General features: G+C 36.5%; 1 protein-coding gene across 3 annotated transcripts in view; it reads left to right on the top strand.

Annotated features, from left to right (window-relative positions):
- Positions 1-26,873, top strand: part of LOC307003563 (NLR family CARD domain-containing protein 3-like) — a 59,134-nt gene that overhangs the window by 10,655 nt on the left and 21,606 nt on the right. For 2 of the 3 annotated variants that reach the window (XM_079622166.1, XM_079622164.1), the window contains exons 4-7: positions 23-1,963; positions 5,465-5,638; positions 9,034-9,207; positions 20,946-21,119. In XM_079622166.1, the coding sequence (XP_079478292.1) occupies positions 23-1,963; positions 5,465-5,638; positions 9,034-9,207; positions 20,946-21,119 (2,463 nt within the window). The remainder of the gene's footprint in view (positions 1-22; positions 1,964-5,464; positions 5,639-9,033; positions 9,208-20,945; positions 21,120-26,873) is intronic. The other variant, XM_079622165.1, reaches the window with a different exon arrangement.

Raw genomic sequence — 26,873 nt, 5'->3', positions numbered from 1 at the left:
TGTCTTCTTAATGTGTTTTCAGTGGTGTGAGAGCTGACCAGATCAGAGATGTGTCCTGTCAGACCAGCACATCCTCCTCCTGTCAGAAACGCATCAGTCATCATGACACAGAAGCAGCCCTGCAGCTCGATTCTCTCCAGCCAGTGCATGATGATCTGCAGAGAGTCAAAGACCAGCACAAAACCAGCATGAAGAACAGATATGAGAGCTTATTTGAGGGAATCAAACTAGAAGAGAATCAGACCCTCCTGAACAGGATTTACACACAGCTGTACATCATAGAGGGAGAGAGTGAAGGAGTGAATGAAGAACATGAGGTGCTACAGATGGAGAAAAGTTACAAGACCCTCCAAGACACTCCAATCAACTGCAATGACATCTTTGATCCTTCACCTGAGCTAGGATATGAGGAGAAGAGAAGAGAGAAGAAAGACAAAATCAAGACTGTTCTTACTAAAGGCATCGCTGGAATCGGAAAAACCGTCTCTGTGCAGAAGTTCATTCTGGACTGGGCCGATGGAAAAGCCAATCAGGATGTAGATTTCATATTTGTGCTTCCATTTAGAGAGCTGAACTTGATTAAAGATCATCAGTACAGTCTTCACAGACTTCTGCTGGACTTTCATCCTGAACTTCAAGATCTGGACCCAAAGGTTTATGATGAATGTACAGTTGTGTTGATATTTGATGGTCTGGATGAAAGCAGAATTACACTGATGTTTTCAGACAGTGAGAAAGTTTCTGATGTGACTGAGTCTTCATCAGTGGGTGTGTTGATGTCAAACCTCATGAAAGGAGATCTGCTTCCCTCTGCTCTCATCTGGATCACCACCAGACCAGCAGCAGCCAATCAGATCCCCTCAAACTACATCAACCGTGTGACAGAAATTCAGGGATTCAATGAGCCTCAGAAGGAGGAATATTTCAGGAAGAGAATCAGTGATGAGCATCAAGCCAGCAGAATCATCTCACACATCAGAAGAGCAAGAAGCCTCCACATCATGTGTCACATACCTGTCTTCTGCTGGATCTCATCCACTGTGCTTCAAAACATCCTGAAACAAGATCTCAGTGCAGAAATCCCTCAAACTCTGACTGAAATGTACATACACTTCCTCCTCATTCAAACTAGTATGAGGAACCAGAAGTATGAAGAGAGAGATCCAGAGAAAGTCCTGCACTCCAACAGAGAAGTGATTGTGAAACTTGCTGAACTGGCTTTCAATCAGCTGATGAAGGGCAATGTGATGTTCTATGAGGAGGACCTGATTGAGAGCGGCATAGACGTCACTGACGCCTCAGTGTATTCTGGGATTTGCACTGAGATCTTTAGGGAGGAATCTGTGATTTATCACAGGAAGGTTTACAGCTTTGTACATCTCAGCTTTCAGGAGTTTTTTGCAGCACTGTATGTGTTTTTCTGTTATTTACACAAGAACTGTGAAGTTCTGAAAATGTTCCTCACAGGAAAGTCCAGAACTCAGTGTGGGAATGTTCCTCTGGATGTGTTTCTGAAGGGAGCAATGAATAAAGCTTTGAAGAGTAAAAATGGACACCTGGATCTTCTCCTTCGATTCCTTCATGGCATCTCGCTGGAGTCCAATCAGAGACTCTTACAGGATGTGCTGATTCACACAGAGAACAACCCAGAGAGCAGCAAGAAAATAATCCACAACCTCAAAGGAGGTAAAAAAAACAATGTCAGCCCTGAAAGATGGATGAATCTGTCACATTGCTTGATTGAGATGAATAATAATTCTATTGTTGAAGAAATGCAGGCCTTTTTAAAATCTGGAACAAACGACAAACGTCTTTCTCTTGCACAATGTTCAACTTTGGCAAACATGATCCTGATGTCAGAGGAGGTGATGGAGGAGTTTGACCCTAAAAAGTACAAGATCATATCATCACAAGAGGGTCGAAGGAGACTGTTACCTGCCCTGAGGAACTGCAGAAAAGCTCTGTGAGTGTGAAAATATTAGGGGTGTCACGATTCTCCAAATCCTCGATTCGGTTAAATTTTAGATTCTAAGGTCACGGTTCGATTCTCGGTTTTTAGTTCTTTTTTTTTAAAGCACAGGTTGCTATGCCATTTTTAGACCAGACTTTTATGCATAATATCTGACCTTTGTTCGCAATGTACCACACTACATTGTCAAATTTAAAACATTTATTAAGAACCTAATTTAACAATAACTTATATCTTCAGTCAATTGGAAACTTAAGTAAAATAACCTGCCATCTAGTTTCTCTTTTGTAACTGCAGTCTTCATCACAGAAGATGACATTCAAGTTCACAACAAAACAAACAAACAGATTAACAGATAAATCTATGCGTCGCGCAGCGCCACGTCTTTAAAATTCAAACACTTTTTATTCTCTATGATACCGCCATTCGGCGTTTAAAGTCAAAATCGTGACACCCTTATAAAATATGAACATAATATCAACTGAATTGAAATATGAATATGAATAGAAATATGAACATAATACCCCCATAATGATAGATTTACATTACAGGTAAATGCACAGTAGTGACAAAAAATAAAATAAAATGTTTTCCCCTTTATTTATAGACAGTGTATAAACTTCAAACTTCACAGAATAAAATATATTAAAAAATTTTTTTTGTTTTGTAATTATAAATAAAATCCAAGTAATTGCATTTCTGAATTCCAGAAGTTTTAAAAGCTGAATGTTCTCAGCGATTACAGTCTCTTAACCAATTAATTTACATGACTTTCCATCGTTCATAATTTACTGGATAAGGATTAAGTATTTTTAGTCAAATATTTTTCTCTACCCAATAAAAATGCCCAAGTTTTGGTATTTAGGCTTTAGGTTTTTATTTAAATTACCTGACTTTTTCTGGTCTACAAATCACACTTTTGAAATTACGCTACCTCATATATCTGGTTGCGGAGAGGCTGAATTAAAATAAGAAATATCTTGATTTAGGTCAGTGGTTTTAAATCCCAGCTCTGTACATTTTTGATGTCTATCTTATCTAACACACATATTTGAGGTCTTGGAGTCTTTACTAAAAGAAACTGTCTCTGAGCCTGCTAGTCCAGGCCTTAGCCTAATGCTACGGTACCATTTCCGTGATGGGAGCATTAAAAACGTTATGTGGCTTGAATGGCTTGAGTCCTTGTTGAGTGATTTAATAAATACAATGTCCCAACTATTTATTCTATTGCTAAATGGTCTTTGCTAGGTGATCATAAAAGTGAATAGTAGGCTGTCAAGCGAGAATAGCCTTATCAAAGGCAGCCAATCTCGTCATTTTGGAAAACAAAATTACCATCCTATCATAATTTGTAATCGGTTTACTTGCAGTTGGTGACGGCGGGATATTAGAGGGTGCGAACGAGATCAAGTCAGACATGAAGATGTTAAAGAAGTGTTAAAGAGTTTATCCAGTTATTATGCACAGTAAGTTATAGGGCTGCACGATTTTGAGAAAAAACCTAATTGCGGTTTTTCTGACAAATATTGCGATTGCGGTGCGATTTTCGATTTTTGCGCTCGATACTTTTAAGTGCATAAAACCTAAAATTATGAATAAAATGTGTTGTTACTTCGTCACAGAGGGTTAAATAAACTACATACACAGTGATTGAGGTAATGAGATTGTTTGATGCTTCATGATTATTAAATACGCCTAAATACCAAAGAATAAGAAGACATAATGGAAATGAACTTAAACACTTGGTCATTTGTTTTTAAATTCTTTAACACTGAAAAATAGAAAATGAATTCTTATTAGATTTAGATTTACAATTAGAAAAACAAAATAATTCTGTAGTCCACTGCCATTTACTGAACATGAAACTGTTATATTGCACACATTTTAAAATAAGAGTAATAATATAATAAAATAAAATAAGTAATAAAATAATTACGGTGAAAAAACGAGACAACACAGACTCATATCAACAAAAATACTAGGCCATCTTGGTTAATGTTTCAGAAAAGTTAAAATGAGAAGAGTTACAGTGTTTCCTTTAGGATTTTTTTTTAGCAGTGGGGAAAGGTCTGTCCAAACAACAAACAAACACCCCTGATGCTGAGCGTAGCCTATGCTTGCTAAATGGTACCCCTGGAGCCTGTTCCTTAAGTCTGTTTACACCTATAAAATAATTTTTAAAAATGAGTGATGTGAGGGATTATTGATTGTCAAACAATCTTTTGGGTGCCCGCAGCCCGCTCGCAGTGTGAAGCGCGTGTCTGCGCTATTTATACCCGCTCGCAGTGTGAAGCGCGTGTCTGCGATATTTATACCCGCTCGCAGTGTGAAGCGCGTGTCCACGCTATTCTCCGACTCCGACATGCCCGCTCGCGGTGTGTTTTTACGCTTGTCCGCGCTATTCTCCGACATGCCCGCTCGTGGTGTTCTTTATCAATCAACCAAAGCCGGTCGCGGGGGCGCCGCTCTCGCCATCTTTCCATTCACTTCACTTTTGCTATTTAACCAGAGCGAATGAGACGAGTGTGTCACGTGTGGTGTTTGTCAACGCGCCTTTAAAGAGAAGTGAAAGCGCTCGGCTAGTACTTCGGGAAATTAGTATTGGTACCGTTCAGATATTTCAGTATTTTTGACAACACTTGTGTTAGCTGCTTTGCTGCTGACAGAAAGCCGGAGCACTGCATACAACCTTGTTTCCATTGCCATTTCTAATTGGCCAGCAAGCCAGGAACGCGAGATTCGACCATTTTGATTGGCTAATAGGTTTGTCACTCAAATGTCAGAGGCGGGGGAAAAAACCTCAGACTCCTGAGGTTAGGTTATTGCGGGAGTTAAAACCTCAATATCGATGCGATAAAGGTTAATCGTGCAGCCCTAGTAAGTTGTGAAAAAAGAATGTGGTATCTCACTGAATGACACAACAGAATGCCTGTTCATCCCATCTTGTTTACCGCCAAGATAAATCTGGTTACCCTACAGCTACACACGCAACATCTAACAGCTGGTGCATCAGACAGTTTGAGTAAAAATGGATGAAACAGCTGTGCTTCAGCAACAACAGCATCATACCTGGGTTCTTTAAAACAGCAAAAAAAACAAAGCTATTTGCATATCGAGCAGAAACAAAGCAACCTCGGCATCCGTTTTCTGGCCTTGGTAGCACTTTATTTTAGAGTCATTTTCCTCATGTACATACTATGTACTTATTACATACTAATTAATATGTTATAATAGTAATTACAATAACTAGGTACTAACCATGAACCTACCCCTAAACCTAACCTTAACCCATGCAGTTACCTTATATTACCCAGTACTTTCTAGAGTAAGTACACTGTAAGAACATATAAGTGCATGAAATGTCAAATAAAAGTGCAACCCAGGCCTTCCCGCTCTCGAACATCTCTCCAGTGCTCAGAAGCTTCTCCATTATTAACACAGGACCAAGCTCTTGACTGATCATAACCTTTTAACAAGAGTCCTCTCTTTTTTCAGATTAACAGCCTGTGATCTCAGTGATCAGCATTGTGAAGTTGTGGCTTCAGTTCTACAGTCATCAAACTCCTCCCTGAGAGAGCTGGACCTGAGAAACAATGACCTGCAGGATTCAAAACTAAACCTGCTCTTTGCTGGACTGAAGAGTCCAAACTGTCAACTCAACATACTGAGGTTTGACTTTGACTTTCATTCATCAATTAATGTTAATAATAATGTGTGCTTTATATACATTTATACTATGGGGGCAGTTGAATGCATGAATCTAATTGGTTGATGAATAGGGGTGGTGGGAAAAAAAACTATTCACATATGAATCATGATTCCATTTTCTTCATTCACAAATTTTACAAATCGATATTCTAAAGCGTTACATTTCTTAAACTTCACTGTACTACTTAAAATTATTGACATGTTACAGTATTATTAATTACAATAAGCCACGAAAAAGGACTCAATGTGTTGCTCTCCAAGTGTGTCCGACAGCCATTCGGAATGTCATCAGAGCCCCTCCCTCTGAAATCGCAAATTTTGTCACTACTGCTCTTTTTCTACTTCACTTTCCTTGCTATTTAAGCTTCACTATCGCCACCTAGTGATAAGGCATACAGATCGTATAACATAGATCACCAGACGCCGTAAGTAATCCTGTTTGTTTTTGAACTATTTTAATTATGAAACTCTACAGTAAATTGTAATTTTATGGAAAGGGTAGGTTTAAGGTAAGCTTTAGGTTTTGGCTATTATTACTTGTATTCTGTATTCATTTGATAGTATAATTTGTTTTACTAGCTGTTGTTTCATACTTCATGAGATTCTAAAGCAATATAAGATAGACTTATAAATATTTCATACATAAAACATAACGTTCCGGTTACTAACCTATCCTTGGTTCCCTGAGAAAGTGGGAATGAGTGGGAATGATGGAATGAGTGGGAATGAGGGAATGAAAGTGGGAATGAGCATTGCGTAGGAGTTATTCCTGACGCTTATGGGGAAACTCTGTTTTATCCAAAATACTGAAGCCTGATTGGTTCATGTCTGTACATCTGCACAGACAAATGGCTTTTCAGCGCGCCAAAATGGGTAGAGCCGACTGCCTATTTAAGTTGCGCTCTGTGCCATTTTCTACTTTTATTTGTGTAAAAGCCACTTTTATTGGCTGGTTCTGTCAGAGTGGTGCCATGAGTAAGACTTGTGGACCTGTCCTCCCTGATTCGAGTAAAACATGAATTGAGATATTTAACCCCTTCACTTATTTATATTGGATATTTTCATATCAATAATGGATGTTTATATTATATATGCTAAGCCGGGGTAGCGATTAGCTGCATATAAAAGGCTAACATAACATATTTAACCTGTTAGCCTTCAGCGCCACTTTTGAAAAATCCCCAGAAATAGCATACCCAACCTAAAAAAGATTCAATTAATTTACCCTTTGTCCTAAAAGCTCAAGTATGGTCTCATTTGAAAGCTGACACCTGCCACTTTATTGGAAATGTAGAATGAATTATTGTCATAATGAAAAAAAAATTATGAATAGCTTCAAAGTTGTGTAAGTTATTAGAAATTTATTTTTATGAAACATCTTCATGAAAATTAAATTGAAGTTGGCCCGTCAGCACTCTAGAAATGCACTCCAGCTAAAGACACATGTCTGACCATGTTATATTTAAAATTTGAAGGTGATAAGTCTAAAACTCTGTATTTTGTTAAATGTTTTTCAAGATCATCTCAAATGACTTTATTTTGAATTGACTCTAAAATGCAAACTTGTGTTTATTGTCATCTATTAGCATCTATTCAGTCTATTGTCTCTATTGTTTTGTGGTGCAAACGAGCCCCATTCAGTGTCACTCTCTCCTGCACACATGTACACCTTTCCAGCCGGCTTATGGCCATAAATATTATTTTCCTTTGTCTCCATTATAATCGCTAACGACTGGCTAATCACGGTGTTTCACCCCCTAATTTCTTTCATAATCTTCACTTCACATTTGAAACTGTATCAAATGCCTTTCTTAAATAAAGAAATATTTCAGTAAGCATTCCGATTTAGAAAAAAAATCATAAAAAATAACAGCTAGATGGCAGGTGCAACTAGAGAGCTAGCTAGCATGTTAGCTTAGCACACCATCAATACACGACAATTTATGAGATTAAAACCCTGTTTGAGCTCCAAACTTACTTTATAGTGCAAGTCGAGTGTTTTAAATAATCTTCTATGAGCTTATTTGGCTTCAGAAAAGAAAATCAGACAGAAAATATATGATTTGATATTATTCTGCACTATTGTAAAGTCTATACCGATTAGCACTGCTACATTATACATATAATCTATTATTATAAAAATACCTGACATGGCTCGAAGAACACAGGTAAATCAAATATCATTGCAATCATGTTTATTGTCTTCAAAACATCTTTATCTGCATGTTATAGCGATCTCTGAAAGCTAACGTTAGCTGTTTATGTCAGTGACGTCCTGGAAGGTCACAGGTTATTTCTTCTTCGTGAGCTTTCATATTTGGAAAAAACTGTGCAAATGGCGCCCTCAGCCTGCTGTATGGATTGAAAACACAGTACATCAGAGTATCCAGCGCTCTTTATGTATACATCGACGCATTTGGATATAAATTCAATAAATATTATTCCTGTCTATAGAAATATGATGTAAACCTATGATAATATATCAATATTTCTCCAAATCTGCACATTTTTGAGCCAAAAGCCCTGAGGAACGTTGTTTTGTCACGCGTTCTCAAGACAACAGCACCGGAGTTTTTTTCTGAATGGAGCAGCTGACGCTCATAATTCATATTAAAGGTATCGACTCATTTTTTCATTACATAAATCCTGACACAAATTAAGACATAACTGTCACTATAAGTTTCTCAGAATACAATAGTGGTCAAATACTGAAACGTGAGACTTATATATTTTTAATGATGTATAGTTTGTCAAGGTAATAACATTAAATCTGATAGTAACTTTGAACTATTTTAAAAAAAAAACGCTTCAGAGCGTCCTCGCTCTGGTGAAGGTTAACAGGTTAAACCATCCACATTAGAATAAAATCCACATCAGAAGTTAATACAAACACTTGACTAGTTTGAAAGTGAATTTTTAGTAAAAGTGTAATAATAATTATAATAATAAATATAATAATAATCTTTAAAATTGTGTTATATAGCTTGATGCTAATTGCAGCTCTAATGCACCCGTTAGGCCAGAAGCTATTCTATTCCATAATCGAATTTGTTAAAATAATTCACATAACGTCCCAAGAATATGCTTATTTTTTGTTTTCTAGAAAGAATTCAGTTAATGGGTGGATTCATGTATAGTGGGATCAAGGTGGTGTAGATGGGCAAGCCATGTAATGCCAGAATAAAGGCTAATAATGGCTGAATACAAAGCAAAGTTGTATATATTATTTATAAAAATATATTATTTTATATATTCGTTTCAATATATTTAAACTAGTTAATATATATGGATCATAAATGTATGGAAATATATTTTTATTCCATGAGGGTTATAACCAGAGTACTCCTTTTTTGCAGATTAGCAGCCTGTAATCTAACTGATCAGCACTGTGAAATGGTGGCTTTAGCTCTACAATCATCCAACTCACCCCTGAGAGAGCTGGACATGAGTAAAAATGACCTGCAGGATTCAGGAGTGGAGGTGCTCTCTGCTGGACTGAAGAATCCAAACTGTCAACTCAACATATTGAGGTACTTAGAATAAGTTTTATGTATATAGCGCCTTTCTGTAGCTCAAGGTCTCTTTTTAATTGTACATTACAATACATTTACACACCCCCACACACATTGCAAACACATAAGGATACATATAGCCACATTATCCAAAGTACATGTTAACCCTCTGGTTAACCCACCTGAGGTGTTTTCTGGGCCCTGGAGGTGTTCTGACATGCACTGACATTGCTTATTTCTTTTACTTGTGACATTTTCAGGGCTTAAGTCTGATTACACTGTATTTAGCACAAACTCTGCAACAATAATATGTCAGCAGCATGTATGTAAAAGTTTGTAGTTTTGAGATAATGACATTTATGCGTGGTTTGTGGAAAAACATTGAAATAAGGTCATGAAACCCATACTAAATTTTTCTTCACAAGACTTTTGAAATTGTATCTCGTAGCCTACAATATTTGCTACAAAACTATGTGAAAATCATCCTGCCTACTCATTCAGATAAAACAACAAATTGATTTAAAATTTGTAAGACATGTCTTGTGTAAGAAAGCTCTATGCGAGGAAGGCGTGAATCATCATGAATATTGAGGTGTTTCACACTGAGAAAGACAAAGATCCTCCCATAATGGCCCTATCAGGTGCTATCAGCCCTTATCATTATGAGGAACATTGCACAAAGAATGAGGAGAGATTTAAAAAAGAATGGCTTTTTGATTGTTTGGATTTATTACAACACAACATAATACAAAGACAGGTCTCACATCCTCCTCCTTCTGCTCGAGGTGAACTAAAAACAACTGATACCAGCTCTCAGTGATATGTGTCGGGTCCCCGCTATGATAACAGTAACTTTCTCAAATGTTAACAGAACAAGCGGGAACCCAGTGTGCCTGTATCTTTCTCTATTGCTGTTCGATTACATGATAGAAAGTCTAAGGCCTTCAAAAGCTGTACAGCAAACCCATCTAATCTGGTGCCTATTACACGCCAAACTAAGACTGCTGTGGGGACAAAAAGTAAGACTGTTAAGTTAGCACTCTAAAACATCTGCTCACTTAAAAATAAATCACTTCTAGTCAATGACTTAATAACCACATACAACCTGGATTTTATGTTTCTAAATGAAACTTGGCTAGAAGACAACTGCAGTGCAACTGTCCTCAATGAAACATCCCCTCCTAACTTTACTTTTATGAGTGTCTGCAGAACGGGTAGGAGAGGTGGGGGAGTAGCTGCTCTTTTTAAAGATGTCTATCCATGTAAGCAAATATCATTTGGTAATTACCCGTCTTTTGAATATCTGGGTATTGTGTTAAAAGGTGCTCCACGCATTATAATTATCATTGTTTACAGGCCTCCAAAATACTCTTCAGCCTTTGCTGAGGACTTTACAGAACTGTTATCAACCATTTCCTCAGAGTTTGACTGTTTTGCTATTGCCGGAGATTTCAACATTCACATAGACAATGCAGAAAACAATATGGCAAAAGAAATCAAAACTGTTTTAAAAACTTTTGATCTGACTCAGCATGTACATGGACCGACACACAATCGTGGACACACTCTAGATTTACTTATCAGTAAGGGTCTAAACATTTCATCGATTGTTATTAAGGATGTAGCACTGTCTGATCATTTCTGTATTTTCTTTGATATATTGATCTCTCCTGCCATTGAAGCTAGATCTGTGTCTGTCAAAAAGAGATGCTTAAATGAGAACACTAGTTTACTATTTATGAAGGCTATATCTTTAACACCAGGCATATCTGCTGACTCTGTTGATTTTCTCCTTGATTCTTTTAACTCAAAAGTTAAAAGTGTAATTGATGATATTGCTCCTGTGAAGGTCAGGAAGAGTGGTAGACAAAAAGCACCCTGGAGAAACTCAACAGCAGTGCAAAATATGAAAAGACAATGCAGAAAAGCAGAGCGCATGTGGCGGAAGACAAAACTTGTAGTCCATTATAACATCTACAAAGACACCATCCATGCTTTCAATATGGAACTAGGCAAAGCTAGACAGACTTTCTTCTCAAATATTATTAACAGCAACTTAAACAACACACACACTCTTTTTGCTACTGTAGAGAGACTGACAAACCCCCCGAGCCAGATTCCCAGTGAAATGCTCTCAGACAGCAAGTGCAGTGAGTTCGCTTCTTTCTTCTCTGAGAAAATCAATAATATCAGAAAGGTGATCAGCACATCCTTGAGTTGCACTGGGGTCAGACAGATCAGACCACAACCTGAGAAAGTAGTTACTATGTCTGATTTCAAAGAAATTGATGGCAAAATTTTGGAAGAAACCGTACAGCACCTTAAAACATCAACCTGCGCCCTCGACGCTCTTCCCACATCTTTCTTCAAAAGTGTGTTAAACAGCTTAGAAGCAGATCTCCTAGAAGTGGTAAATGCCTCACTTCTCTCTGGAAGTTTTCCAAACTCCCTGAAAACTGCAGTTGTCAAACCCCTCCTGAAAAAGAGTAATCTTGATAAGACTATATTAAGCAATTATAGACCGATCTCAAATCTTCCTTTCATTGGCAAGATCATTGAACAAGTTGTTTTCAATCAGCTGAACAAATTCTTAAGCTCGAATGGATACTTTGACAATTTTCAATCTGGTTTCCGATCGCATCACAGCACAGAGACAGCGCTCATAAAGATAATTAACGATATTCGCTTAAATACTGATACAGGCAAAATATCAGTGCTGGTACTACTCGACCTCAGTGCTGCATTTGACACTGTTGATCACAACATACTTCTTGACAGGCTGGAAAACTGAGTGGGGCTTTCTGGGATAGTCCTAAAATGGTTCAGGTCATACTTAGAAGCGAGAGGTTATTATGTGAGTATAGGAGACCATAAGTCTGAGTGGACATCCATGACATGCGGAGTTCCTCAAGGCTCAATTCTTGCGCCACTCCTATTCAACCTGTACATGCTTCCAATGAGCCAAATAATGAGAAAGAACCAAATTGCTTACCACAGCTATGCAGACGACACACAGATCTACTTAGCCCTATCGCCTAACGATTACAGCCCCATTGACTCCCTGTTCCAATGCATTGATGAAGTAAATGGTTGGATGTGCCAAAACTTTCTTCAGTTAAACAAAGACAAAACTGAAGTCATTGCGTTTGGAAACAAAGATGAAGTTCTCAAGGTGAATGCATACCTTCACTCTAGAGGTCAAACAACTAAAAATCAAGTCAGGAATCTTGGTGTGGCTCTAGAGTCAGACCTTAGCTTCAGTAGTCATGTCAAAGCAATAACTAAATCAGCATACTATCATCTAAAAAATATTGCAAGAATTAGATGCTTTGTTTCCAGTCAGGACTTAGAAAAACGTGTGCATGCTTTCATCACCAGCAGGGTGGATTATTGTAATGGACTACTTACTGGCCTTCCCAAAAAGACCATAAGACAGTTGCAGCTCGTACAGAACGCTGCCGCCAGGATCCTGAGCAGAACCAGAAAATATGAACATATCACACCAGTCCTCAGGTCTTTACACTGGCTTCCAGTCACATTTAGGATTGATTTTAATGTATTATTACTGGTATATAAATCATTTAATGGCCTAGGACCTCAATACATTGCAGATATGCTCACTGAATATAAACCCAACAGATCACTGAGATCATTAGGATCACATCAACTAGAAATACCAAAGGTCCACTCAAAGCAAGGAGAGTCCGCTTTTAGCTATTATGCTAGCCGCAGCTGGAACCAGCTTCCAGAAGAAATCAGGTGTGCTCCTACTGTAGCCACATTCAAATCCAGACTCAAAACACTTCTGTTTAACATTGCATTTACTGAATGAGCACTGTGCCACTGTTCGTCCGACTGTTTGCACTGTATCTTATTTTATTTTATTTTTATTTTTTACTCTAAACTGTTTTAATTATTCTTATTTCTTTTGATTATTTAAATTTCTTCTATGTAAAGCACTTTGAATTACCATTGTGTATGAAATGTGCTACATAAATAAACTTGCCTTGCCTTGCCAAAGATACACAACAAATTACAAAAAAGCACATTATTGAACACACTGATCTGAAGACAGAGACTTGAAGACTCACACACCTTTGTGCCATTCCTGAAACATTGTACATACCTGTTAATAATAATATAATATACGGGTCTAAACATTATAATATACACCATATTAGAGTAAACACTCATACTAGCCTGCTTTTATCATGCTGTGTTTTATTATCGAACATAAAAACATCCTTGTGTCGTACATGTATATAAATTTAGCATTGAAAGGTTGCTTACCTGTCTAGTTCACATTTCAACATGTTTCTGTTTATACAGTAGTTAGTCAACCAGAATGCCTATTACCGCAAAATCACAGCGGCAAAAATAAACCAGTCGCATTTCAAAGTCATTTGCGAAATGACTGCCAGGTGGCGCAAAGGGACATTTTGCAAAACAGTTGCAATTGCCGCATTTTGAAACGTGAGTGGGGCTAATGTCAATTAACAGTAAGGATGAAATACTACATGGTAATTTCCAAATAAGCCTACAGCAAAGATAAAAAAGATAAAAGATAAAGATAAAAAAGAGCTATTGACATTTGCTGTATTATAATAATAAAACAACCGAATATTTGGTGTAGTTGAAACTGCATATTATAGTAATAGGCTAATTTTATTATTAAATAAACAAAAGAAAATGTGGTTAATGTTGTTTAAACAAACGATACATACATAGACTATTATTTTAATGAACAGTGAACTATTATATCTGCTGTAGGCTATCTGTTTATTTAAAAAAAAAAAAAACAGTACAACGTATTGTAAAAAAATATATATTGTTTCACTATTTCAACAAGAATGAGACTGATTAAATATATAAACAAAACAAACAGAATAAAACAAATGTAAATGGCTTATATGCCTATTAGGCTACAACAGAATTGGTTAAATATACACTCAAAAAAATAAATTGTTGAATGAACATGATTTAATCGTATCACCCATTATGCATCTAAGCAAGATTTGAATATTTTATTTGAACACAATATTGGTTTGTAAATTGAACATGATTGTAATATGTCAATGCAACTTCTTTGCAACTAATTGAATCAACATGTTTGTATTGTGTTAGACTAATCAAATGTATTCTCATTCACTCAAAGCACAGGAAAGCAGAATCACCAAAGGAGAAAATCTAATTTTTAAGTCACCATTATGGAGATCAGTGTGTGTTTTAGTTGGGCTCTTCACCCTTAAATTATTAACTTTAAGTTTTGTTTGGCTGCTGTACATGAGGTATAACAGCCAGATGAATAAATAGGAACGGTGATCTGATGGTGTTGGTTGTGTATTAACATAACCATTATTTCACAATCATTTAACCTGAATCACTGAACTCATATAGAGTCCAATTTATAATTTAGGTTTATTTTATTAATTTTAGCTGCATAATATGTTTAGCCTTATCAATGAAATTAAACGATCAAATCAATAAAAATAAAATATATATATACACATTTCTTTTTTAAGCACACACAGACATCAATATTTAACGTTTGAATCTCAGCAATGGTGAGAAACAGATCACCTCTGATCATAAGCTCATTATTTATTCATGCAGCAATGCATGATGGGAGCCATGAATGAGTTTTGATTGGTGCAACACAGAATGCACTGCAACATGCTTTATAAATGTCACCATTGTTGAGATGCATACACTGATTCTTGATGTCTGTGTGTGCCCAAAAAAGAATTGTGTATATATATATTTTTATTTGTATTGATTAGATCGTTTTAATTTCATTGAAAAGGCTAAACCTATTATGCAGCTAAAATTAATAAATTAAACCTAACTCATAAATTGGACTCCATATGAGTTCAGTGATTCTGGCTAAATGATTGTGAAATAATGGTTATGTTAATACACAACCAACACCATCAGATCACCATTCCTATTTGTTCATCTGGCTGTTATAACTTATGTACAGCAGTCAAACAAAACTTAAAGTTAATAATTTAAGGGTGAAGAGCACAACTAAAACACACACTGATCCCCATAATGGTGACTTAAAAATGTGATTTTCTCCTTTGGTGATTCTGCTTTCCTGTGCTTTGAGTGAATGAGAATACATTTGATTCGTCTAACACAATACAAACATGTTGATTCAATTAGTTGCAAAGAAGTTGCATTGACATATTACAATCATGTTCAATTTACAAACCAATATTGTGTTCAAATAAAATATTCAAATCTTGCTTAGATGCATAATGGGTGATACGATTAAATCATGTTCATTCAACAATTTATTTTTTTGAGTGTAACGAAAGCAAAAATTTTGTATGTAATAGTAAATTTTAAACTGAATAGAAAAAACTTTTAGAACAGAAAAATAAAATCAAAAGTTAAAAATGGAGACGACAACAATATAGCCTATATTTTACATTGTAGACCTCAACAACAGAAGCTTATATTCATCGGGTGAGCAGCACGATAACAAACAAACAAAAATACACCAAAAGACCATCATAGGCATATCTCGCAGTCAGTGAACATAAATTAAGTGCAATGACGCTGATTACTATTTTATTGAGCAATGAGACGAATGAAGAGCACTTCTCTCTCCACTTCTAGGCTTTCTAGTAAATTCGTGGTCGAGTGGTAGAACTTAGGTTTCAATTATTTAGATGACACCAGTTCAAATCCCGAACAAATATGGACAGTATTTTTTATTATTATTATTAATGCAAAGAGATTTGTCTAGTTCTAAAACTCTGTTACACCATATTGTTTTTTTGCTTAGGCTATATTTATCAAATAAAATGACCATGCATTTCCATTTCACACTAAGGAACCAATAGTAATGACTGGATTTACATTTGTATAATAATTTCAATTGTAATTTAAAGAGTTAAAAACCGAAATCGTAATGTTTTAAAAAAAAGAAAAAAAAACTTTATTGGGTTCCCTATACAGAAAGAGTTTTTAAAAACATTTTAACAAGATCCAGTGCTTCTGCTCCTGTATTGAGAGATAACATGCAGCGCGTTTCAGTTTCGATCCTGGTTCCAGTGGCCTTAATTCATGCACGGCTTTTCAAAATGTCACAAAGCGTTTTGGGATTGTTTTGAATGAAATACTGAAGTTTATAATTAAGTGTTCTGGCACACCACGCTGAGTGGCGCCTACGCATTGTTCTAAAATCGGATTTTATTCTGGCATGTTGAATTGGTGTTCGACAGACGCGGCGGTGCTTTCATTTGGATTTATTTTTGTTTTATTTAACTTAGCCTATACTCCACCATTTTTTGGACATACAGATAAGAGTAGGCCTACATAATTCAAAACTGTATACTTTTATTCACACTCACATTAGGCTCACAACAAAACGTTTTCGTTACAACTAAAATCATCGTCTCTTTCTCCGGGAACTTAGCGTCACAATAATTAACCGAAAGCCACTCTCCTCAACTCAGGCAAAATGTCTAAATATTTTATAAATGTTATCTGATTATGTAATCCATATGAAACACAGAGGATCTCAAACATGTTTAGCTATCATGTGTTTGATTGTGTCCCAATGAGGAAAGGACAACGCAAGAGTGAAAATCTCGCTCGAATTAAACGTAAATCCCTTAATTAAAATGTAAAAACATATCAAATAATATCTCTCTTGTTTCACACCTGAGAAAGACAAAGACCCTCCCACAATGGCCCTATTAGGAGCTCTCAGGCACTATCATTATGAGGCACAAAGAATGACTGCATTTAAAAAATAATGGCTTTTTGGGATTTATTTACAACACAACATAATCCAAAGATACACAAAAAAGGACAAAAAAGCACATTATTGAACACATGGATCTCACCTTTGTGCCATTCCTGAAACATAGGTGTCATACATACCTGTCATTTCCATGTTGTTTGATTTTTCATTTTACCATGTAGGCCTACATGTACAGAGAATCATGTGAATGTTTAAGTCAGCAGGACTCAGTGGTCTCTCATCTGGTCCCTGTAAAAAAACAAAACGAAACAACTGTGAACATTGTGATATCAAGATAAACTATAGGGCTGCACGATTGTGGGAATCCATTTTTAGATTTTTAAAATTGGGTAAAAATTGTGATTTAAAAAAAATATAGCCTATGTAATGAACACCTTGTTGTGTCTTGTAGGCATATGTGCAGTGCTGCATACAATAATAATAACATGCCTAAAGCAGCTAGGCAGCCTATTAATCGTTAAACACTTCAGTAACACTACACTAGAGTAAAAATATAATTGATTATCATATGTTACTTCAAATGTTTACAATTGTTATGACGCTATGAAATGAGATTGGAGTAAAAAAATGTGTTTTACTTTTCAAACAGACAGCGCGTGCAAGAGAACATTTACTGAAGCGATGGAGCCGCTGAATGTGAAGTTTATGCAACAATAACACTAACTAATATATTTCAGAATTATTTCTTACCTTAAAATCTTTGTCTTCAAATCACGTTCTTCTTCTTCGGATGTAAATCCAATAAGCTCGCGCGCGTCTTCCAAACTCGGCAAACAGCAGAGGACTGATGAGGTTAGGTGCATTGTGTTTGAGGTAATGAGCGCGATTTGCATGTCTATATATTTTGCGCGTGTGGGTGTGGTCACATTAAAAATAATGAGCGAGGGTTTGAGAAACTGGATACCTTGTTGGTTTTATACAAATTACTTGAACAGAGAATATTTTTTTTCTTTTTTAATCAGATCATTTAAAACTACACACTTAAATGATTATAAAGATATAGAGCTCATAAATGTCTGACAAGTATTTGCTGAGTTTTGTTTATGTTTAGGGACGTGCTCAAGAAAAAGAAGTTCACGAGACGGAGAGGCAGAAAGCACACCCTGTTTAATTTCTTTATTTTACAAAAGCACAATGTTACGACCGCTAGGGGTCAGCCGCAACAGGAAAAGGAAGAGAGTCACACTACCAGAGAGATAACGAATAATTTGAATTTTATTGACCATAAAGGGTTAACATCAGGGGCAGACAAGGCCAAAATAACAAACAAAACAATCTTCTTTTTAGAACCTAAATTACCTTTAACAAAAGAAAGAAAAAAATGAAAATACAGTTTTAACTTACCTAACTCCCTTACACATAAACAAAGTAAAAGAAATAAACAAATACAAATAAATAGGCGTCAAACCCCCTACCTCCCTTAATATGGTAACAATTACAAGAAAGTTTACACACATTTAAAAAGTAGGTTGACAAGTTAGAATCGGTATCCAAAGACGTAGTCAATCAGGCAATAGTCAGATATAGAGAAAACCAGAAATAGGATTACATTCACCAAACACTTACTCAGTTTCAATAAACATTAATAATCTCTCTGGCACGACACTCTTACTCAATTAAATAACGGCGAAACAAACAAAGCTGAAGAGAAACACTAAACGGGACGACCGCGAAACACAAAGGCATAAAGCACAAAGTCAGCGAGGCTCAAAGGCAACCATGCTGTGTCAGAGGCGGTCCTTATATCCAGGTCAGGTGCATAGCTGGTCCAATCACAGTCTTCCACAGATTAACAGAGGTAACGCCCATCTGAAACAAGCTTGACAACACACAAAGAGAAAGAGAGCAAGACACACCTACACACACAAGGACAATTGATACATACACACAAAATATCTATCATACAAACAACGTTTTGTTTTGATTGTAAGTGGACACATACAAAAGTAGACATCTCACAGATTCTTTTTTCATATTTATTAAGTCTGTATGACCATATATGACGGAGTATTTTAAGTCTATGTTGCTGCTATGTAAAAAAAACCCAGCAAAACGCGCCCGTGGGTTTGCCGACCCGAGAGGGTTAATGTGTCTGACAGATCGCTGTAGAGAAAGAGATATTCAGTTTGCTCAGATGTCCTGCTTGACTCCAATACAGACATAAATGTTCCCTGATGTAGCGTTCTTGCTCCTCTGTTGACAGATTAGTTCATCCTATCTGGATGAGTTCAGTATCATCCCTAGGGAAGTTTGCTTAGTGAAAAGGGTTAGAGAATCTGTTCTCCGAGAGCAAATGAGATTGTCAGTATGGATAGCTAAATCGATGAATTGATCAGTTGTGGGGAAAATGCTCAGAAATGTTCCCATGACAAAACAAGACTTTGCACTGAGCCTAGCGTGCTCAGTGCTTAAATAGTCCATGAAATGGGGAACAGGTGTTTGTGCAATCAGTCCAGGTATGTGAGTTCTGGGATTTGTAGTCGATACTCAGTTAATACTGTTAATACTCAGATGAGGGAGACCTACTGTGGCAGACTGGAGGATTTTCGACGGTAGCGTTCGTAACAATCTAGAAGTACAGCGATCGGTTCAGGTGCAGAGATGCACAGATGCAGAGATGCAGAGATGATCAGTTCAGGTGCAGAGATGCACAGATGCAGAGATGATCAGTTCAGGTGCAGAGATGCACAGATGCAGATATGATCGGTTCAGGTGCAGAGATGCACAGATGCAGAGATGATCGGTTCAGGTGCAGAGATGCACAGATGCAGATATGATCGGTTCAGGTGCAGAGATGCACAGATGCAGAGATGATCAGTTCAGGTGCAGAGATGCACAGATGCAGAGATGATCAGTTCAGGTGCAGAGATGATCAGTTCAGGTGCAGAGATGCACAGATGCAGAGATGATCAGTTCAGGTGCAGAGATGCACAGATGCAGAGATGATCAGTTCAGGTGCAGAGATGCACAGATGCAGATATGATCGGTTCAGGTGCAGAGATGATCAGTTCAGGTGCACAGATGCAGCGATGATCAGTTCAGGTGCAGAGATGCACAGATGCAGCGATGATCAGTTCAGGTGCAGAGATGCACAGATGCAGAGATGATCAGTTCAGGTGCAGAGATGCACAGATGCAGAGATGATCAGTTCAGGTGCAGAGATGCACAGATGCAGAGATGATCAGTTCAGGTGCAGAGATGCACAGATACTAAGATTATCAGTTCAGGTGCGCTCCATGTTTCTGCTTAAACAGATAAAAAGGCTACAGCGATCTGTCATATGCATTAAAGAGTGTCAAAATGCTATTTATTGTTTTAATTTGAAAGTTAAGACTTTGTTCTTATCAAAAAAACAAAGCTCATATCTTATTGCAATTATTGGATAGGAGTAAGTAAAGGGCTATTTATTATGTCTGTGAAATTATTACTTCATCTGGGTTGGATGGTGATGATCCATCAGGTGCTGTAGCATATTAGATGTGTTGGCCTGACACTTTTCATCTAAATGTTTTGCATATTGCAGACCTGTCTTCAACTACTCCTGAATCATGTTTAGAATGCCCCAATAGCTTATTTATTTGCTTCTTCGGCAAGTACAAGTCCAGGAAATTGCATTGTTTCACTATATTTTAAATTTGAGAGTTTGAGAGACAACCACCTAGTGAACTCAGCTACTATAGTAACAGCCTCACAGAGTATCCAGACAGAGGGCACGCCACACACGAGTCTGAAAGACTCATTTTAATGTGTTTTTTTTTTTTTTTTTTTTTAAACCATAGGTTCCAAATTCTTACTGTTTAATAACGTCACCATTGTAATTACGGTCAATTTTGAAATTGGGTAATCTCTACATCACTAATTGCAATCAATCAGAGGTCTTTGTAAAGTTTATTGATGGGTTGAAGAGCTGTGATGTTTATTGTTGTGTATATTCTCTACAAATGAAGCATACTAACATTAACACTTACTGTTGTTGTAGATTATCTCACTGTATGGTGACCGAAGAAGGTTGTGCTGCTCTGGCATCAGCTCTGAGTTCAAACCCTTCACACCTGAGAGAGCTGGATCTGAGCTACAATCACCCAGGAGAATCAGGAGTGAAGCTGCTCTCTGATACAATGAACCATCCAGACTGCACACTGGACAAACTCAAGTAAGTGGATCAGTAAGAATTATCCTGGCTGACGTGTATGTGAGAGAGACTGAGAGGTTTTAATAGTTTTTGTGGTTGTCAAGAGATACTTCTTTATTAACTTCTTTATTCTTAACAATGTATTTTTACCCAGTCTAACCACAGCACAAAGAGAATCTTTAGAAGAATCTATATCAGTAACTGAATATAAACAAGCTCTTGAATCTCTATCAAACAATAAAGCCCCAGGTTTAGATGGATACCCACCAGAATATTACAAACATTTCTGGTCAACTATATCACCACTATTCTTGCGAATGACGGCAGAAATTAAAAACACTTCTTTTATTCCACCTCACATGAACACAGCACTAATTTCAGTCTTACTTAAACCAAACAAAGATCCAACTTTATGCTCTAGTTATCGCCCATTATCTCTATTAAATACTGACTTAAAAATTATTAGTAAAGCTTTGGCTACACGACTTGAATCAGTCATATCATCCCTCATCCACCCAGACCAAACGGGTTTCATCAAAGGACGCCAGTCATCAAATAATACCAGACGATTATTCAACATTATGAACCTATGTAATCAAAACAAAACAAAAACCATAATCGTATCATTAGACGCAGAAAAAGCTTTTGATAAAGTCAGTTGGCACTTTCTTTACATGACACTTAAAAAATGTGGGTTTGGAGACTGCTTTATTCATTGGATTAAAACACTATATAATACCCCACTAGCATCTGTTATAACGAATGGCATAATATCATCACCCATCCAACTTCAACGAGGTACTCGCCAAGGATGCCCCTTATCACCACTACTTTTTGCCTTATTTTTAGAACCTCTTGCTGCTGCAATAAGACAGAATGATAAAATTATCGGAGTTCTATCAATTAACACTAATCATAAAATTTCATTATACGCAGACGATATACTACTATTTTTACAAAATCCTAAAACATCACTTACAGAAATAATTAAACTCATCAATGAATATTCTATCATATCAGACTACTCCATAAATTAGACGAAATCAACAATTTTACCCCTGAACATGAAACCGCATGACAGGAGCATTCAAGACACTCCGTTTAAAATTAATAATATTACATACTTAGGAATAAACATATCTCAGAACCTCTCTGAATTGTTTAGCCTCAATTTCAATCCACTGTTGAAAACGATAGAAGATGATTTAACTCGATGGATGAACCTACCACTTTCCATTATAGGTCGTATTGCAACAGTAAAAATGTGTATTCTACCAAAACTTCTTTATCTATTCACTATGACTCCGGTACAACCAACTAAGAAATGGTTTACATCATTAAATCAAATAATCAACAAATTCTACTGGAAAAAAAAGAACCCTAAAATTAGCTTACAAACACTTCAAAAAGATAAAGCTCAAGGTGGTCTAGCAGCACCAAATTTTCAGCACTATTACTTAGCATCCCAACTACAATACTTTTGCAAATGGATCAAAGGGGACAACTCCCAAAACACATGGCTAGAGTTAGAACAAACAGAATGCAAAGAAATAACCATATCTGATCTCCCATCCATCACAAAAAAAATCAAACAGAACAATCTTTTTAAGAATGTAATGATTAAAACAACTCTCACTGCTTGGTGGCAAATTAATACATTGACAAAACATGAACTGATACCACACATTAACTCACCTATATGGCATAATCCTGATTTTACTATCAATAAAACTCCGCTTAACAATACTAAATGGAAAGAGAAAGGTATTACACATCTACATCACCTGTTTACTGGCAACACCTTCGCTACATTTATAGAATTAATACAGAAATTTAACTTAGGAAATGAACAGTATTACTATTACTTACAAATCAGGAATTCTATTAAAACCACAATCGGAAACAAAGACATTGCACAACCTCCCCCAATTCTAAAAAATATCACCACAATTAGTAATTCATCAAAAACACTTAGTAAATTATACACCTTAAAGGATAATTCCGGTATTTAACACCTTGAGTCTATATTGTAGTTTGTTTTGGATGAACAAGAGTGGTGGACAACATTTTTTTGACAATGGTTCCTCTCTCGAGTTTTTGACTATAAAAGAATTGGCCATGGACCCATTTAACATGGGAGTCAATGTGCATGTCCGAAAATGTCATTAAAACAGCCAATAATGTTCGTTTACAAAACTGTGCAACTCACCGAGTGATTAGTGATGTTAGTTGATGTTCCAGAAACAAAAAGTGTTGCGAAATACAGTTTCTGTCGTGTTTTATTCGTCATTTTGTAAAATCCCATTGTTGAAAAAATAGTTCCACTATAGCAAAATAAACGGATTGGAATCATATATTGCGACGATATATTGTTTATAATCATCAACGAACACCACTAACCACTCGGTGAGTTTAACAGTTTTGTAAACGAACATCATTGGCTGTTTTAATGACATTTTCGGACATGCACATTGACTCCCATGTTAAATGGGTCCATGGCCAATTCTTTTATAGTCAAAAACTCGAGAGAGGAACCATTGTCAAAAAAAATTTGTCCACCACTCTTGTTCATCCAAAACAAACTACAATATAGACTCAAGGTCTTAAATACCGGAATTATCCTTTAATATCATCTATAGACTTTAAAACAATAGTAGTACCAGTTAAACAATGGGAAAAAGATCTCAATATCAACACAAATGACAAATTCTGGAAAACAATTTGCAGAAACACTTTTATCATAAGTACAAACATAAACATCCAGTTAATTCAGTATAAAATTATACACAGAACACACATAACACAGCGTAAGATGTTTAAAATGGGACTAGTAACTTCCGATAGTTGTACTAACTGCAGTGTAAATACACCAGACACTTTCCTTCATGCATTCTGGCTATGCCCACCAGTTCATCAGTTCTGGATAGATGTCGCTAATAAACTATCGAGTTTCTTCAAAATTACAATTAATGCACTCCCGTTATTATGTCTTTTAGGTGACACATCTCAAATTAACCCTCCCTTTGAACATTCAAAACCTCTGCTCATATCTCTAGCTATCGCCAAAAAAACAATAATACTCAATTGGAAAAATAAATACCAAATATCAACGACACAATGGCTACATCTATTAAGGGACCATATTATTAAAGAGAAACAAACATTAGTAAATAAAAATCATTTATACAAATTTAATAACATTTTCAGTCCACTGCTCTTATCCTTGAATATTGATTAAATCTAGCTAGGTAGTCGATGCCTCAATTTAAATCTTTTGATATACTAAATAGATTAATAATAAGGAAGCACAATATGCATAATTACAAATTATATCTATAATGGATAATCTCTGAGTATTGTTAAATACATCAGTCGTGTATACATGTGTGTGTTTATATTATGTTCTATAAACTTTACTTTTTGTTTTACATGTAAAAGCTGCATATTGTTATTATTTATTGTTGTTGGTAGGGGTGGTGGTAGGGACGGTGGTATTGGTATTGATATTATAGAACCATTTGTGTTCTTTTTTGATCTGGGTCGGGTGACTATTCTGGGTGCTGTCGGTGGGTATGACTAGCAGGTCCTGTCGGCATATTCATTGTTTACTCGGTTCACGGATTTAATGGCCTCTCATTTTTGCCGCCTCTGCCCCAACTCCAGGCTTCTGTTGAGCAAAATAAATGTGTTGGACGGATATCTGGGCTGGATGTGGTGTCTCTGGCTAGAGAGCTAACCAGTGCACGCTAGCGTCCAAGCCACAGATCAACTAAAAAATAATAATAATAATAATAATTTGAACTTCGGTCCTGTCAGGTCACAACCAGACTAGGTGAGCTGGGTCTGGAGGTGCCTGTAATGGTGCCATATTATATTTTACTGAGGAAGACTCAGCGAAACATAAAGCTTAACTGCTGGGGTTGGGTGTCATCGATGATGGTGATGGGGGAGGGACAGGTGGATCAGTGAATCTGAGGGAGGTGTCTTTGTTTGGGGGGTTTGTTGGTTGTGCTCACTGGCAGTGGTGGAGTGGCCCCCAGGCCTAGAGAATAATGTCCTAAAATATGGTGTTAGTATTATAATTACAGTACTGCCACAACTACTACCCCTACTATTATCATCATGAATATTAGTGTTACCACTACTACCACTACTATTGCTACTACTATTATTATTTGTGTTCTAGTTATTTTTATTAATAGTATGAATACTACTTTTACTACAACTCACAATTATGATTTTCTTAAATTGTCTCTATCTATATCACTAAAATTCCTCATTGCTTAAACTTACCAATGTACCTGCATACATCACTATATTGATGGTTTTTTTTTTTTGTCGTCTATTTATTTGTTTATTTCTGGTATTCTGTATGTTCCTCTCTCTTCTGTATGTGTATATATGACATTGATATTTTACCTTGTATAAGCTACAATGTTATAACTTGCAATAAAAATAAAAAAAATAAACTTCTTTATTCATGCTATTTAATTCAGACATTAAACGTTCTATAGAAGTCGGACTACCCTGCATGTTGAAAAATGACACTGAAGGGGTACCCAGTGTGTTAAAAAGTGACACCAATCAGTCCTGACAAAGCATCCAGACGAGTTGTTAGTGAGAATGTGTTGAGAAAATAATAGACTTGATGGCATCGGATGTGTTATATTCGCTTGTTGGACAGATCAACATTTTTGAACCTTGATTAAGATTGAATAAGACCCCCCTCTCGATCGGTTATGCTCTTGATATGCCATTTTACTGGAGCTGTCAAGGTAGCCTACCATGCCAGTGAAGTCATGGACCGTTGAAGCTCAAGATGGCTGCGCCCTAGTATCAAAACAACAAACTAACATCACTGTTTTCCTCCTTGTAACTACTTTAGCAGTTTTAAGTGTCCTACCACAAATAAGAATGATAACACATCTGTTATATCACCAGTACTTCCTATTTTGTTTCAGTTCCCCTTTAATAAGGTTTTGCCAGTTTTTATAATGTGTAAATCAGGAGACTGTAAAATAAACCCTGCATATGAGTTTGACGTTCTCTTTTATTTGGTGTGGTCTTTATACGCAAAAGTAATCTTTTACGTGCATCTGTTGTGCTAAATTGACCCGCTGTGTAGAATTGGCTGGGTGTGTATATTTCGTTTCATATGCACGCTAAAAAGTGCTTTTTTGGTGCACGTAAAAGGTAATTTATGCGTATAAATAGCTCGCAAAGCATGAACTCGTGAAAATTGGGTTCGATCGGTCACATTCTCTACTCCTTTTCTGTATACAGTTTATTTCAGTTAAAGCAAAACTTGTATAATTTTTTTAAGTTGATTCTTAGCAAAAAACTCTTTCTCTTCTAAGCGTAGAATCTGCCATTCAGAATACATACGAGCTAGTCGCTGTAGCAACATTGACTATTGACATCTGGTCAAATTAATGAATCGTGATCCTCACACACACTTCAACAGGACAGGACACCAACATGGCTCACACCAACATGTAACCGGACACCACACATTCCTCACAACAACATCTGGTCTTCCACACACACACCAAGACACCCACGTGTCCTCACACAGAGAAAAAGGACTGCTAAATAGTCACTTTTAAATGTAATAAATATATCCCTTTTTGTGTTAAGATGTGTTTATAAACCATAGGAAAGCATATATATGTCCAAGTGTAACATTAATCGAACTTTAAATGTCTATACTAATGCATAATAATCAAACTTTGTTTTCCTAACCGTAACCTGATGTGTTTCATATCATTTTAAATC

Source organism: Phoxinus phoxinus (genome assembly GCF_949152265.1).
Source record: "Phoxinus phoxinus genome assembly, chromosome: 1".
NCBI lineage: Eukaryota > Metazoa > Chordata > Actinopteri > Cypriniformes > Leuciscidae > Phoxinus > Phoxinus phoxinus.
Note: the sequence above shows the minus strand (reverse complement) of the source record. Positions and strands in the feature narration are given on the sequence as shown.